We start from the raw sequence: 15113 nt of genomic DNA on the forward strand, positions 1-15113 counted from the left end.
ATTATTTTGGTTTTCAGCAAGTCCAATGCTGGCCTTGTTATGTTATGAATAAGCAAGTGTCATATGATTTTTGAAGATCCTAATTGCATAAGTTATATGAAATATCTCATATGTAAAAGAGATTTAAAAGGGTATAACCAAGATGGGTAAACAAGATTATGTTTCTACACAGAAAAACCTCATCTGGTTAACTGTACATTTTTTCCTTTGATGTTTCAGATTAAAGTCCTACTGTTCATTAAAAAAAAATTTTTTTTTTTTTAAGTAGGCTCCACGCCTAGGGTGAGCCCATCACGGGGCTTGAGCTCATGACCCTGAGATCAAGACCTGAGCTGTGATCAAGAGTCGGACACCCAACCAACTGAGCCACCCAGGTGCCCCCAAAATACTTTTGAAGTTGGCATTTCTGGTATCCAAATTTTGACTGCAGTAGTACGTGTGATGAGAGGATGGGCAAGGGTCCACCCAGTGTCCCGCTGAAAATGCACTCACATAAAGTTGGTCGTGGATATTGGCTCCGTGCTTCAGCAGGGTCTCAACCACCTGCATGTGCCCATACTGACTGGCGGCCAACAGGGCAGTGCCCCCATCCTGCAAGGTGTAAACACACTAGAATCAGTGCAGGCACCTATTTACCAAGCAGGTACTCCTGACATGGTGAGGGCTTTGGAAAAGACATTTCCTGTAGATAACAACGAAGTCACTTTTCCTCTTTTATCTCTTTCTTTCTAATCATGACCGGGTTCATCCTAAAGACATCATTAGGTTGTACACGTGGATGACCTGAGATATATTACAGTTATCGGACTATGTTATTATGAGTGTTCCCGGGTCAAATGCAGAAGAACCTATTTGCATCTCAATAAAAGAAACAAAGAACAGAAAGTCTGTACCAATCAGTTCTGTCTTGGAATTTCCTGAACAGTCTCCTGTGGCTTCTGGCTAGAGAGCTGCTTGACAAATGTTGACTTCTCCCTGTGGTTCCCCCCAGCTGTGGGCCTCTGAGATTTAGGTGATTTATGGAGTAAACTTCTGCGGCCCTTGCCTTCAAGGGACAAGGTCAGCATCCATTAAGAGTGGATAACTATAGCATATCCCACGTGCTTCTCACCATCCTACTTAGCATTTCTTTTGAACATGTGCCAGCTTGTCTAGATCTCTTTTAAAAAGTCGGCCCTAGAATGAATCAGAGCACCAAAAAGTAGATGCGGTCTGATGTGGAATGGGACATTCCTTTGTTCCATCCTCTCCACTTTTATCTCTACAGCCTAAATTAGAATTAGCTTTTATGTCAACCGCATCGCGCTACTGACTCATTGAGTTTGTGGTCAACTGAAACCTTTAATGGTTTTCCTCAGGTGCTACAGCTAAGGCATTATCTTCTCCTATCTCCACTTGATGAGCTGTGTGCTCACTTCGGCAGCACATATACAATTGGTGAGCTGTTTGTTTGGCTCTGTGAATTAGTAGGTGGACATCTGAGCTAACTATAAACAATGCAAGAACATGTCACCTGGTTCTGAAATACAAATCATAACTAAAGATAGTGTGGTTTCTAAATTTGGGCATAGAGTGTTTATCCAAAATGCCTGCCCTCACACTTTCACCCTCACAGGGTCTGATTCGGTAGGTCTGGGTGAGGCCCAGAAATAGGCTTTCTGACCAGTCACATGAGGGCACTGTGATGTGCAAGTGGCAGGTGGGCCTCAGTAGAGAAACACTGTTGTAGGAGCTCCATTGTTCACAGGCTGTTGGGGGTGGGGCAGGGCCCTCGAGCTGTGATTTGAAGGGTGGAGAATGGAGGTAGGAGACTGGAGGGTTGAGGCTGGTGGTGGGGGTGGCTGTGGGTGGAGCGGGTGGGCAACAAGAACTTGCTTACTAGCAGCAATGAACACCAACATTTCCAACTTTTGTTCTGTTAATTTTCTCTTTGCCTCATGTGGTAAGAGAAGAGCTAAAATAGGGTGATTATTATAGAAGAGCTGGTACCTTTTATTTTTAAAGACACATTTTGGGGGATACAGATTCAATAATGATGAGAACAACTGTGGAAGCAAAGGCAGTTCTGATGACAGGATCATATGAAAACTCAAAGCCTCTGGACATTCTCTTCTTCCCATGGAAATTCTCGGATACCTACAGCTGACCTAATGGAAACATTTGGAATTGTGCTCTGGGCCCCGTGTTCCGTGGATTTCTGGGACAGCACAAACTGGCTCACAGACAAAGGCTTCAAGCCAGCATTAACTTGTTAACCAAGAAAACTGAAGCAGCCATATGGCTGTGCATGATCGTTCTGACTTCAAAGAGTTGAGACTTCCATTTGTAGGACTTCACTTTCTATTCTTAGTTGTCTGACTTTTACAATGAAAAATAAAAAGATAATTAATATAAAAATATATGCAACACATATATTTTGGGTTATTGTATATTATATTCAGCATGTTTGGAGGCACGTGCACAGTGCAATAGCAGGTTTCAGAACAGACTGAGCCTATTTGAAATTCACATCCAACAGAAATTCACAGCATCTTAGCAGAAAAAGAAGAACTCACTGGAAACTCCCCTGATACCAAAATATCACCTACAATGGATTAAGTAAGCCTAAAAGATCCCAAGTAAGGCAAATTTCCAGGAATTTTTTGGTTATGATTAGGCTGGAAATAAGTTGACAATTACAAAAATGTTAAAGCAGTTCAATTCTCCTACTATACACCGTTATCTTGTAAAATCATATCGTGAACACGAAATTGATCTTTCAGCAACCTCGGTTTTCTCATTCATGTGTCAAACGTGAGGAATCAATGACTTCTTTAAAGGAAGAACCACATTTCCTTGCCTGACTGTATCAACTGTAATCATGTATTATATATTTCAATGAGGACATCTCAGAAAGTAAACTGCTTGTCAAATCACCCTTCTTAGAAATCTCTCAGATTCACTAACATTGGCTTAATACTTCAACAGCTCCTATCATAGCACTGGGATTAACCTTGAAGTGAAGAAAAGCACATGAAAACAGGGAAAGTTATGAAGCCCTTGCTGTTATCCACTCTGCTAACAAAATTTAGTGTCCCAAAGTAGAAAGCTACCAGTGCAAGACAGAATGTAAATAGCTCCCCATAAAATTCTCCAGTTGTGAGCCCAGAGTGAAAATGTCATGTTTTATATTGAATCCCTAGGACTACCTTTGAACCATGACAAGTAACTTTGTGAAACCCAACCTTCTTGGGCTTGAAAATCTTGTAAAAAGGGAAGCACAAATTCATACTATGGATGAAGAGAAACAAATATTCATGACTACTGAAATTCTTCAACAGGGTATGAAATCAAGAAAGTTCTCTTACTTTGGTCCTACATTCAGTAGATGCTCCAAATTCAAAGAGAAATCTCACGACATCATTATGTCCTTGCTGGGCAGCAAAGAACAGGGCAGTTGTACCTGACTGGGAGAGAGCAAGAGGCTGGTTTTATTTAGTTACATTACACGTGACTTACACATTTGCAAACAAGACAACACTATACCCTTGTATATAAGCCTTCTAGCCTAGGAGGTGGCTACATTTGGACTGATTATATTCCTTGTTCAGAGAAGTGAGAACACGAAAGGAGAATGTATTGTTGGTGCAATGGGATGAATGGTGGACCCAAAAGATATGTCCCTATCCTAATTTCTGGAACTTGTGACTATTACCTTATGTGGCATGAGATGTGATTAACTTAAGGATTTTTGAGAGGAGGCACTTATCCTGGCTTAGCCTGGTGGGCCCTAAATCCAGTGACAACTGTCTTAAAACAGTGAGGCAAAGACACATTTGACACAGAGGAGAGGAAGAGGCAATATGGCCCCAGAGGCAGAGATGTGGCCCTAAGTCAAGGAATGCCTGCTGCTACCAGAGGCTGGAAGAGGTAAAGAATGGGTTCTCCCTGCGGCCTCCAGAGGGGGTGTGGTTCTGCAGACACACCTTGAATTTTCTGTCCTCCAGAATCCTAAAAGTAGAAATTCTGTTATTTTAAGCCACCTAATTGGTGGTAATTTGTTACAGCAGCCTCAAGGAACTAACATGCTTGGTAACACGGGCATTTATTCACACAGGGAGGAATTCTGGAAGAGTTCCGGCTACAAAGTAAAGCACCCCAGACTAGAAAGCTACCAGTGCAGGAAAGAATCTAATTAATTCACTCAAATGGGCTCAAAATATTCCTTAAAATAGGACATAGGAGCAAGAAACAGCCTGATTCCAAATCTTCAACCGATCAGTGATACCCTGAGACACACATTTTAGCATCCTCTCCTCCCATCCATTTTTACAAGCCTACTCAAAGACTGGTAGGCAAATCATTGTGTAACATGAGCAAATTCATCATACCACTCTGTGGCGAATACATAGTTTTCATATAAAGACACTCTTCACCCCAGCGCTTGGAGCATGGATGAAGCGAACACTACACTCTCCCAGGCACAGTGAAGAGAAAGTCCTCCCTCCATGACTTACCTGGAAGTGTTAAAGTGGTAGGTTCTTACCCAAGTGGGAGAAGCCAGAAGAACTGTGGCCCAAGGACCACTGATCACTCTGAAGCTTGTTTCTTAAGTGTGTGTGTATGCGTGTATGTTTGTATGCATGTGTGCATGTGCGTGTGTGTGACAGGGATCAATGAGCCCAGCCACTGTGGCAGAACACAAGTGAGTAACTTCACAGTCATGACCATCTACCTTGGGGCTATGCACCCAACCAGACACTGCCCCGGGGAGGCACAGGTAATGTGATCTTTCCCAGAGCCTTTCAACCTGCAAGGCAGGAGCGATTTTCTCCTTGGTTCCCATAGAAACAAGTGGAAGCATCCTCTCATTGCTTTCCTACAGTGGACGACACTGGATTCCAGAAACCTTAAGATATAATCGGGTCTGGATGAAGAAACTTGGCTAGAAAAGGAAAACTCTCATCTTCTCAATAGATACTAAATTTTAGAAACTACCAGGGAGGGACACCTTGGTGGCTCAGTTCGTTGAGTGTCTGACTCTTGATTTCAGCTCAGGTCATGATCCCAAGGTTGTGGGTTTGAGCTCGGCTGCTGAGTGTGGAGCCTGTTTGGGATTCTCTTTCTCTCTCCCTCTGCCCCTCTCCCCTGAGCGTTCTCTCTCTCCCTCTCTCTCTCTCTTTCTGAAAGAAAGAAAGAAAGAAAGAAAGAAAGAAAGAAAGAAAGAAAGAAAGAAAGAAAAGAAACTACCAGGGATAATTTCTAGAAATTGTTTCTTCACTTTCTTCACCAAGAAAAAAGATTTGTTTTTCACTGTTTTTTTTTAAATATATATTAATTAAAAAATCCTATTTCAGCACTTAGAATCAATTTTGAAACATACAGTTACTGTCAATCATTGTGCACATGAATGGAGCATCTGGAGAGAATAGAAGCCAGACTTCATGACAACTATACGTGCAACTCTTATGCCTGAGAGCTTTAGCCAATATTGCTGGTTCTCTAGAGCAATGGTCTCTCAGGATCATTAGCTTCTGGTTCTTGCAAGCTCTGTGTGTCTAGATAAACTTAGAAAACAATGGCAGGTACTTTTTCAGGAAACAAATATTTTCATATGGATTAAATGGAAAAGATGAATTAAGAATGAACCAAGGTTGGGGCGCCTAAGTGGCTCAGTCCAACTGAGTGTCCAACTTCGGCTCAGGTCATAATCTCACAGTTCATGAGTTCAAGCCCCACGTCGGGCTCTGTGCTAACAGCTCAGTCCCTGGAGCCTGTTTCAGATTTTGTGTCTCCCTCTCTCTCTGCCCCTTCCCTGCTCATGCTCTCTCTCTCTCTTTCAAGAATAAATAAGCATTAAACAAAAAAAAATGTAAAGAATGACTCAAGGTAGAAGCCTGTTACATGAGTGAGTTCCACAGCACTCTCAGCTTGCAAAAGAGATGAGGTGATGTTGGGACCTCTCTTTAGCAGTTCTACCGACAGAGACTAGCATGGCTGCAGGAAATTCAAGGGATCACTGGGGAACTCATATAGCATAATCCTTTGAGCTACAAGGTTACCTCTAAATTGGACACACTTTGGTAAGTCCTTGAGGGCCATTTTGTTCAATGCACAATAGTTTTCATTCCCAAGAATATTAGTTGAGCAACTGGAACCAAACAAATCAATATAAAACCATAAAAACCATACATTGGCTGGAAATCAAACAAATGTTTCTCTTCTCTCAGCTTTTCACAATTGTTCTGAAGATATTTTTGTACATGTTGAACTTGCCCTTCAGGATAGAGTTTTTTGAGTAAGCAGATCTGAATCATATTGTTTTTATTAGAGAAGATCTGTCTTTTCTTTAAAGTTATAATAAACCAAGTCTGCAAAGCATAAAGGGAAAACAAAAGATTATGGTAATTTCAAACTATAATTCTAAATGGGCCCAAACATTTTCCTCCCAGAAGGAAATTAGCTGCTGACATGAAAAGTGGCCTAAAACAATGCTCCAGTGTTGTGGAAATTGCTCAGAAGAATCTGTCTGTGAGAAGATTGATTGGACTTGATATAGTTTCCCTGAGTGGCTCCTCTTGAGGAGCTTGCTGGTCCAGGGCTATGGAGAACCAGACTTCAGATTTTACCCATCAAGTGCCCATCTTGGTCCACAGCCAAGGTGACACCCAAAGGGGAGAGGGGATGGACTTTAGACGACCCATGTACTATCCAGCCCTCACACCTGGGGTGTCTTCATTTGTTCCACTCAGGTGTAGCAGTCCAGCCTAGAAGATGGGGCATACTGACTGATGAAAGTTTGGTTAATGAATCATCCTTTCTGAAACAACTGTAGGGCAGGCCCTCGAATAAGACTAGGTCAAGGAAAATCAAATGCTCCAGTTTGGTTTGGAGCTTGCTTCAGGAAGCCATCTTGTGTCTGACTCAGTGTGGATTGAGAGGTCAGATTCGCTTCAGGGATGACCCGTGGCTGTGTCTCCATAAAGGTTAATTTACAAGGCCCTAGATTAAATCTGCTCGGAAATAAATGGATCCCCCTAAGACCTGAATCCCAAAGTGTGTTCAAATGCCCAGCCTCCCACTGCTCTTCTGCACTGGAACAAGAATGGATCCTCTAGCTAGACTGAACTTCCAAGATGGCCTTTGAATGAAGTGTGGGAACAGGCTCGCATTTTAGTCCAATGTTCACCACACGGCTTTTTTGGGGGACAGCTTATTTAAAATGTGACTAGTCGGAGAAGCCCTTTGAAATAATGGTTGGTTGACGCAGTCTAGCAAGTGAGCCTCATTAAGAACAGGTTGGTGGGGTGCTTGGAGGGGCTCAGTGGATCGAGTGAGTTTGAGCCCCAAATTGGGCTTGCTGCTGTCAGTGCAGAGCCCGCTTTGGATCTTCTGTCCCCACCCTCTCTCTGTACCTTCCCTGCATGCATTTTCTCTAAGATAAATAAACATTAAAAAAAAAAAAAAAAGAACAGGCTGGTGACCAATCCTTTGAAAAATGCAATGATCTCTATGAAAATCCTATAACTGGGGCACCTGGGTGGCTCAGTTGGTTAAGTGTCTGACTCTTGGTTTCAGCTCAGGTCATGATATCATGGTTCGTGAGTTCGAGCCTGGGATTCTGTCTGTCTGTCTGTCTCTCTCTCTCTTTCTGCCCCTACCCTGTTTGCACATGCAAGCATGTATGCGTGCGTGCTCTCTCTCTCAAAATAAAGAAATAAAAAATTGTTTTTAAAGAAAATCCTGTAACTTGTAAAGCACCTCATCCCATGGGAAGAAGGAAGAACTGATTTAAGCTTGGGAGGAAAGGTCTGAGTGTTTAAGGAATGTGGTTAGAGGTCTTGTTACCTCAGACTACAACACATGCTTGAGAACATTCATTCAACTGAAGTACAAGCAATGGTCTATTCCTGGGCCTTAATTTAGGCACAATAAAGCCTGCAATCTGGGCTTTGATGTCATGTTGGAAAAAAGCAATGATTATTCTTATCTTCCTTGCCAATTCACTACTATGAAAATTTTGAGTCATTCTTATTCAAGTGTCACATGAGTCATCTCTTATTCAAGTGTAAAACCTGACCTACCTCTCTCTGGAGATTGATGTCTGCTCCTTGCAGAACCAGTTCCCTCACACAGTCTATGTGGCCTGCATAGGAGGCCACCATGAGGAGCGTGGTGCCATGCTAGACAGAGGACAGACAGATGAATGGTTAGGCCATCATATGTCACACAGGGTCCGGGAGAAGAGGCTGCAGAGAAGGCAGCTCCACTCGGGACGTGTCCAAGTGCAAAATTTCACAGTAATAAAAGCATCTCATGCAGACTAGACGGGAAAAAGCAAAGCGACACATTGCTGAGGGTGGAATTTTCGATTTAAAAATTCACTTAATTCCATTAACTTCAGAAGTGCAGTCCAACTGAACCATAATTACTGCATTTTAAGGCAGTAGGGATGTAATGGTCTCATTTTATAATTTCTATTAAATGATTCCTGAGCCAAAAGACTATTAATGTAAAAGATAGGTTAAGTGGTACCACTTGGTTTTCTCAGTTTAGATGTCTTTATCTCAAAACTGATTCAGGCAAAGATAAAAGGCACCTCAGGGAAATGGGAGACCACAGCAATCAGTCAGGAGCCCTGGAGTTCAAGTCTGCCTCTGTCCTCAACCAACAGTGTAACCTGGGGGTAAGTTGCTTATAATTCTTGGGGCTTGTAGTTTAATTTACAGTCGTTTTGGAGGGTTTGGAATGGTGATCTTAACCACCACCTCTGCATCTGCAGCAACCTGCCTTTTGGGGGTGGACAAGAGAGAGACAGATGGTTCTGCACAGAAGGAAGGCTTGCTAGGTATAGGTGATAAGTGACTCTTACAAGCCTCATTTTCATTTCATCAGTAGGATTTTGTAGGAAGGCAGTAGAATTGAATGGTCACTGACACTATGACCTTGGGCTACTTATGGAACCTTTCCAAGGCTCATCCTCCTCATCTGTAAAATAGGGAATAATAAAAGCCTCTTCTGGGTGACATTAAATGGGTAAATGAGATAATGCAGGCAACATGCTCAGCACTGTAATGTTAGATATGACTTCAGTAAGTGTTAGATATTGAAACTTTATGATACTTCAGTAAATGTTAGGTTATCATCTGACTTTTGTTGATTTCTGTGAATGACAATACTAATTTTGGGAAAGTCTTATTTGCTAGGGATGAAAAGTACAGGTAGATTAAAAAAAAAAAAGCTAATGGCCTCATGGAAGTACTCTATATTTTTTCTACCTTCATGTGGCTGTATTTAGTATTTGATGTTAGACATTCATGTGGGCTGTACCATCCATTATTAAGTTGAACACCTTTCTCTGTATTTTCCAGGACGAGAGTGGTATGTGGAAGTGGGTATTACTAACTTCCTCCTGAATGTGAACAATTTTTATTTAGGTCGCAGATAGAAGAATCCTTGATTTAAAACCAATCTGGGGGTGCCTGGGTGGTTCATTGGATGAGTGTCTGACTCTTGATTTAAGCACAGGTCATGATCCCAGGGTTGTGGGATTGAGCCTCTCATCAGGCTCCATGCTGAGCACAGAGCCTGCTTAAGATTCTCTCTCTCTCTCTCTCTCTCTCTCTCTCTCTCTCCTTCTGCTCCTCTCCCCCGCTTGCACTCTCTCTCTCTCAAATTAAAACAAAACAAAACAAAAACAATGTGGTGGATTGCTGGGAAGATAGTGAAGTAGGAGGACCCTATGGTCACCTTGTCCCATAGATACAATGGGAGTATCAATAGATACACAATGGGAGTTACAATAGATAACACTCACATCAGTGTTAAATAACTCAGAAAATAATCCAAAGATTGGAAGAACTAACTCCATAACTAAAGGTAGAGAAGAGCCCACACTGAAGAGGGTAGGAAGGGTGGAGATGTGGTGGGGAGCTAAATGGACCACTGCTGTATGCAGGAAGTGGGGGGTTGGGGTAGGGAGGGAGCTGTGGAGAAGGGAGAGAAACAGACTATTCCACCCGGGGAACCTGCACGTGGAAGATGAGTCCTCATAATATTTGGCTTTGAAAACTAGGGGGACTGAATTTTAGGACTTAAATCTTGGAATTTTATTTAAAAAAAAATTTTTTTTCAACGTTTTTTTTATTTATTTTTGGGACAGAGAGAGACAGAGCATGAACGGGGGAGGGGCAGAGAGAGAGGGAGACACAGAATCGGAAACAGGCTCCAGGCTCCGAGCCATCAGCCCAGAGCGTGATGCGGGGCTCGAACTCACGGACCGCGAGATCGTGACCTGGCTGAAGACGGACGCTTAACCGACTGCGCCACCCAGGCACCCCATATCTTGGAATTTTAAAAATCAGTGACTCAGCTCTGGGAGAGGCTGGAGGGTGAGAGGAAACTGAAATCCTCACCCTTTAAGAGACAGCACCACAAATAGCCCATGGAGATAGAGCACAGAAGCAGCAGTTTGAAACATGACTCCGGTATATGGGAGGGAGATTTGTTTACTAGTCTCAGAGGTATGCTGGAGGAGCAGGGATCATTGGGGAGACTTCTCCAGGAACAAAGGAGCTGGAAGGAACCATTTCTTTCCCCTTCCTTCCAGCAAAAACACAACCACTTGCAGGAACCAGTGCAGCACCCACATTCACTACCTAACTTGCTAACATCACAGCCCCTCCTCCCCACCCCGCCCCCCAACCTCCGTGCATGTTGTGGATCTACCCACTCTAATATGCTCTTGGCCAGAGTCTATTCAAACCAGGGCCACGAGCCTGGTAGTGTGCAAGCAGCCCCAACAAGAGCCAGCACCATTCCAAAGTGACTCCTGACCTGGGGAGAGGGAAGGATAACTGCACACAGCAGTCATACCACAACCCCAGCAGTGGACTGACGGCAGACAGCTGGCCTGATTGCAGGCCCCGCCTACCAACAAAAGATTCTCTGGACAACATGGGAAAGGACACTGCAGTTTGGTGCTGCTGCATCTCTGGCAAACACCTAGTATGACTAAACTCAAGCCCATGATGGCCCCAGACTGGCCCACTAACACTATAGGGACCAAACACTGCCTAAAACAGGCAAAGAGAGCCACTGCAGATACCTGAACTGTGGAAAAAGTGACTCAACCACAACAGCTGGGCACAAAACACACATAGGAGACACCTCTGAAGCACCAGATTCTGGTGAACAGGGGACACTGCACTGCAGGGCACTACAGGACCTCTTCTTCTTTTCATAAGGTCACTACTTTCAAGACCAGGAGATGTAGCTAACTTTCCTAACATAGAGAAACATACACAGAGAGTTAGACAAAATAAATGAGACAGAGGAATATGTCCCAAATGAAAGAACAGGACAAAATCACAGTAAGAGAGCTAAGCAAAATGGAGATAAATAATATGCGTGATAGGGGTGCCTGGGTGGCTCAGTCAGTTAAGTGTCCAACTTCGGCTCAGGTCATGATCTTGTGGTTTGTGAGTTCGAGCGCCATGTCAGGATCTGTGCTAACAGCTGAGAACCTGGATCCTGCTTTGGATTCTGTGTCTCCTTCTCTCCGTACCCCTCCTTCCCCCTCTCTCAAAGATAAATAAACATAAAAAATTTTAAAAAATAATATGTTTGACAGAGTATTTAAAGTAACGGTCATAAACATACTCACTGGAATTGAGAAAAGAGAGGAGGACATCAGTGAGACCCTTGACAAAAAGATAACAAAGAATCATTCAGGGATGAAGAATACAGTAAGTGAATTTAAAAATACATTAGATTGGGGGCGCCTGGGTGGCGCAGTCGGTTAAGCGTCCGACTTCAGCCAGGTCACGATCTCGTGGTCCGTGAGTTCCAGCCCCGCGTCAGGCTCTGGGCTGATGGCTTGGAGCCTGGAGCCTGTTTCCGATTCTGTGTCTCCCTCTCTCTCTGCCCCTCCCCCGTTCATGCTCTGTCTCTCTCTGTCCCAAAAATAAATAAACGTTGAAAAAAAAAATTTTTTTTTAAATAAAAAAAATAAAAATAAAAATACATTAGATTGAATAAAGAGCAGACTAAGAGAAGCAGAAGAATGAATCAGTGACCTGGAGGACAGATTAATGGAAAGGAATCAGGCTGAGCAAGTGAGAGAAAAAAATATGCAAAATGAGAATAGATGTAGGGAACTCAGAAACTCCATCAAGTATAACATTTGCATTATAGGGATTCCAGAAGGAGAAGACAGAGAAAATTTATTGGAAGAAATAAAAGCTGATAACTTCCCAAATCTGGGGAAGGAAACAGAAATCCAGATCCAGGAGGCACAGAGATCCCTCAACAAAATCAACCCAAGGAGGTCCACACCAAGACACATAGTAATTAAAATGGCAAAAAGTAGTGATAAAGAGATAATTTTAAAAGCCACAAGAGGAAAGAAGAAAGTTAAGTACAAGAGAAGTTCCATAAGGCTATCAGCAGATTTTTCATCAGAAATTTTGCAGGCCAGAAGGGAGCGTCAGGATATATTCAAAGCGCTGAAAGGGAAAAATCTGAAGTCAAGAATACTCTACCCAGCAAGGCTACCATTCAGAATAGAAGGAGAGATAGAGTTTTCCAGACAAACAAAAGTTAAAGGAATTCATGACCACTAAACCAGTCTTACTAAACCAAAATTCATGACCACTAAACCTAAATGTTAAAGGGGACTCTTTGAGTGGAAAGGAAAGACCATAACTAAGAGTAAGAAAAGTAGGAAGCACAAAAGCAGCAAAAATAAGTATACCTGTAAAAACTAGTCAAGAGACTCACAAAATAAAAGGATGTAAAGTATGACATCATATACCTAAAATGTGGTGGGGGGAGAGAGGAGCAAAGAATGACCATTAAGTGACCATCAACATAGACCACTATATCCAGAAGATGTTATATGCAAACCTAATGGTAACCACAAATCAAAACCCATCTATTAAAGTCTATTTTGTCAGACAGAAATATTGCTGCCCTGGCTTTCTTTCATATCCATTTGCATTATAAATGTGTCTCCATCCCTTCACTTTCAATTGGCAGATGTCTTTTGGTCTGAAATGAGTCTCTTACAGGCAGCATATAGATGGATCTTGCAACAGATATGCAAAAAACAAAGAGAAAGGAATCCAAGAATATCACTTAAAAAAGCCAACTCACCATGAGAGAAGAGGGCAAGGGAAGAATGGAACAGAGAACTATAAAAACAACCATAAAACAAGAAACAAAATGGCAACAAATACATACCTATCAATAATTACTTTGGATGTAAATGGACTAAATGCTCCAATTAAAAGACATCAGGTGATGGAATGCATAAAAAAAATAAGATCTATCTATATGCTGCCTATAAGAGACTCATATCAGACCAAAAAAAAACCTGCAGATTGAAAGTGAAGGGATGGAGACACATTTATAATGCAAACAGATATGAAAGAAAGCCAGGGTAGCAATACTTATATCTGACAAAATAGACTTTAAAACAAACTGTAACAAGGGATGAAGAAGGACAGTATATAATCATTAAGGAGACAATCCAACAAGAAGATAGAACAATTGTAAATATTTATGCACTGAACATGAGAACACCCAAATACATAAAATAGTTAATAACAAACATAAAGGAACTAATTGATAATAATACAATAAGTGTAAGGGGCTTTAACACTCCACTTAAATCAATGGGCAGATTATCTGAACAGAAAATCAACAGGGAAACAGTAGCTTTGAATACACATTGGACCAGCTAGGTTTTTTGGGCTTTTTTGTTTTTTTTGTTTGTTTGCTTGGTTGGTTGGTTGGTTTGGTTTGGTTTTAGTTCGGTTTTTTTGGACCAACTAGGTTTAACAGATATATTTTGAACATTCCATCCTAAAACAGCAGAATACACATTCTTTTCAAGTGCACGTGGAATTCTCCAGAAAAGATCATATATTACACTATGAAACAAGTATCAACAAATTCAAAAAGATTGAAGCCATACTATGCATCTTTTCTGACTACAATGCTATGAAACTAGACATCAACCATAAGAAAAAAAATTGGAAAGAGCACAAATACATGGAAGTTAATAACATGCTATTAAATAATGAATGGATCGATGAAGAAATCAAAGAAATACAAAAAATACACGGAGACAACTGAAAATGAAAACACAAAGGTCCAAAATCTTTGGGATGCAGCCAAAGTAGTTCCAAGAGGGAAGTTTACGGCAGTACAGGCCTACCTTAAGAAGCAAGAAAAATCTCAAATAAGCAACCTAACATTACACTTAAAGGAACTGAAAAAAGAACAAACAAAACCCAAAACCAGAAGGAAGGAAATAATAACAATTAGAGAAGAAATAAATGATACAGAAACTAAAAAACAAAACAAAACAAAACAAAACCAAAAAACCCACAATAGAACAAATCAATGAAACCAGTAGCTGGTTCTTTGAAAAGATCAACAAAATTGATAAACTTTTAGCAACAGTAATCAAAAAGAAAAGAGAGAGAATTCAAATAAACAAAATCAGAAATGAAAGGGGAGAAATAATAACCAACACCACTGAAATACAAAGGATTATATGAGAATATGTAAAGAATTATGTGCCAAAAAAGTGGACAACCTAGAAGAACTGGAAAAACTCCTAGAAACATATAACTTACCAAAACTGAATCAGGAAGAAATAACAAATTTGAACAGACCAATTACTGGCAATGAAGTTAAATCGGTAATCAAAAAACTCCCAACAAACAAAAGTCTGGGACCAGATGGCTTCACAGGTAAATTTTACTAAACATTTCAGGAAGAGTTGATACCTATTATTCTAAAATTATTCCAAAAATATAAGAGGAAGGAAAACCTTCAAATTCATTCTATGAAGTAGTATCCCTTGATTAAGCTACATAAAAGTCTTTCCTTTATAGTAAAAACTTGCTAGTTTGACAGATGACTAATTCTCTAAAGATTAAGGTTACTTTATTTCATTGGCTGATGTTAAAATGTATCTTTTAGGGGCGCCTGGGTGGCGCAGTCGGTTAAGCGTCCGACTTCAGCCAGGTCACGATCTCGCGGTCCGTGAGTTCGAGCCCCGCGTCAGGCTCTGGGCTGATGGCTCAGAGCCTGGAGCCTGTTTCCGATTCTGTGTCTCCCTC

The 15113-nt window shown here is 41.5% G+C and overlaps 1 protein-coding gene across 7 annotated transcripts in view; it reads right to left on the minus strand.

Moving 5' to 3' along the window:
- The window catches only part of ANKRD29 (ankyrin repeat domain 29), a 55242-nt gene that overhangs the window by 25450 nt on the left and 14679 nt on the right, over positions 1-15113 (minus strand). For all 7 annotated transcript variants that reach the window (XM_086682618.1, XM_086682620.1, XM_086682623.1 and 4 more), the window contains 3 exons: positions 8064-8162; positions 3348-3446; positions 493-591 (listed from right to left, as the gene is read on the minus strand). In XM_086682618.1, the coding sequence (XP_086538744.1) occupies positions 493-591; positions 3348-3446; positions 8064-8162 (297 nt within the window). The remainder of the gene's footprint in view (positions 1-492; positions 592-3347; positions 3447-8063; positions 8163-15113) is intronic.

The sequence above is a fragment of the Puma concolor genome, chromosome D3 (assembly GCF_028749965.1).
Source record: "Puma concolor isolate L17-30 chromosome D3, mPumCon1.1.hap2, whole genome shotgun sequence".
Taxonomy (NCBI): domain Eukaryota; kingdom Metazoa; phylum Chordata; class Mammalia; order Carnivora; family Felidae; genus Puma; species Puma concolor.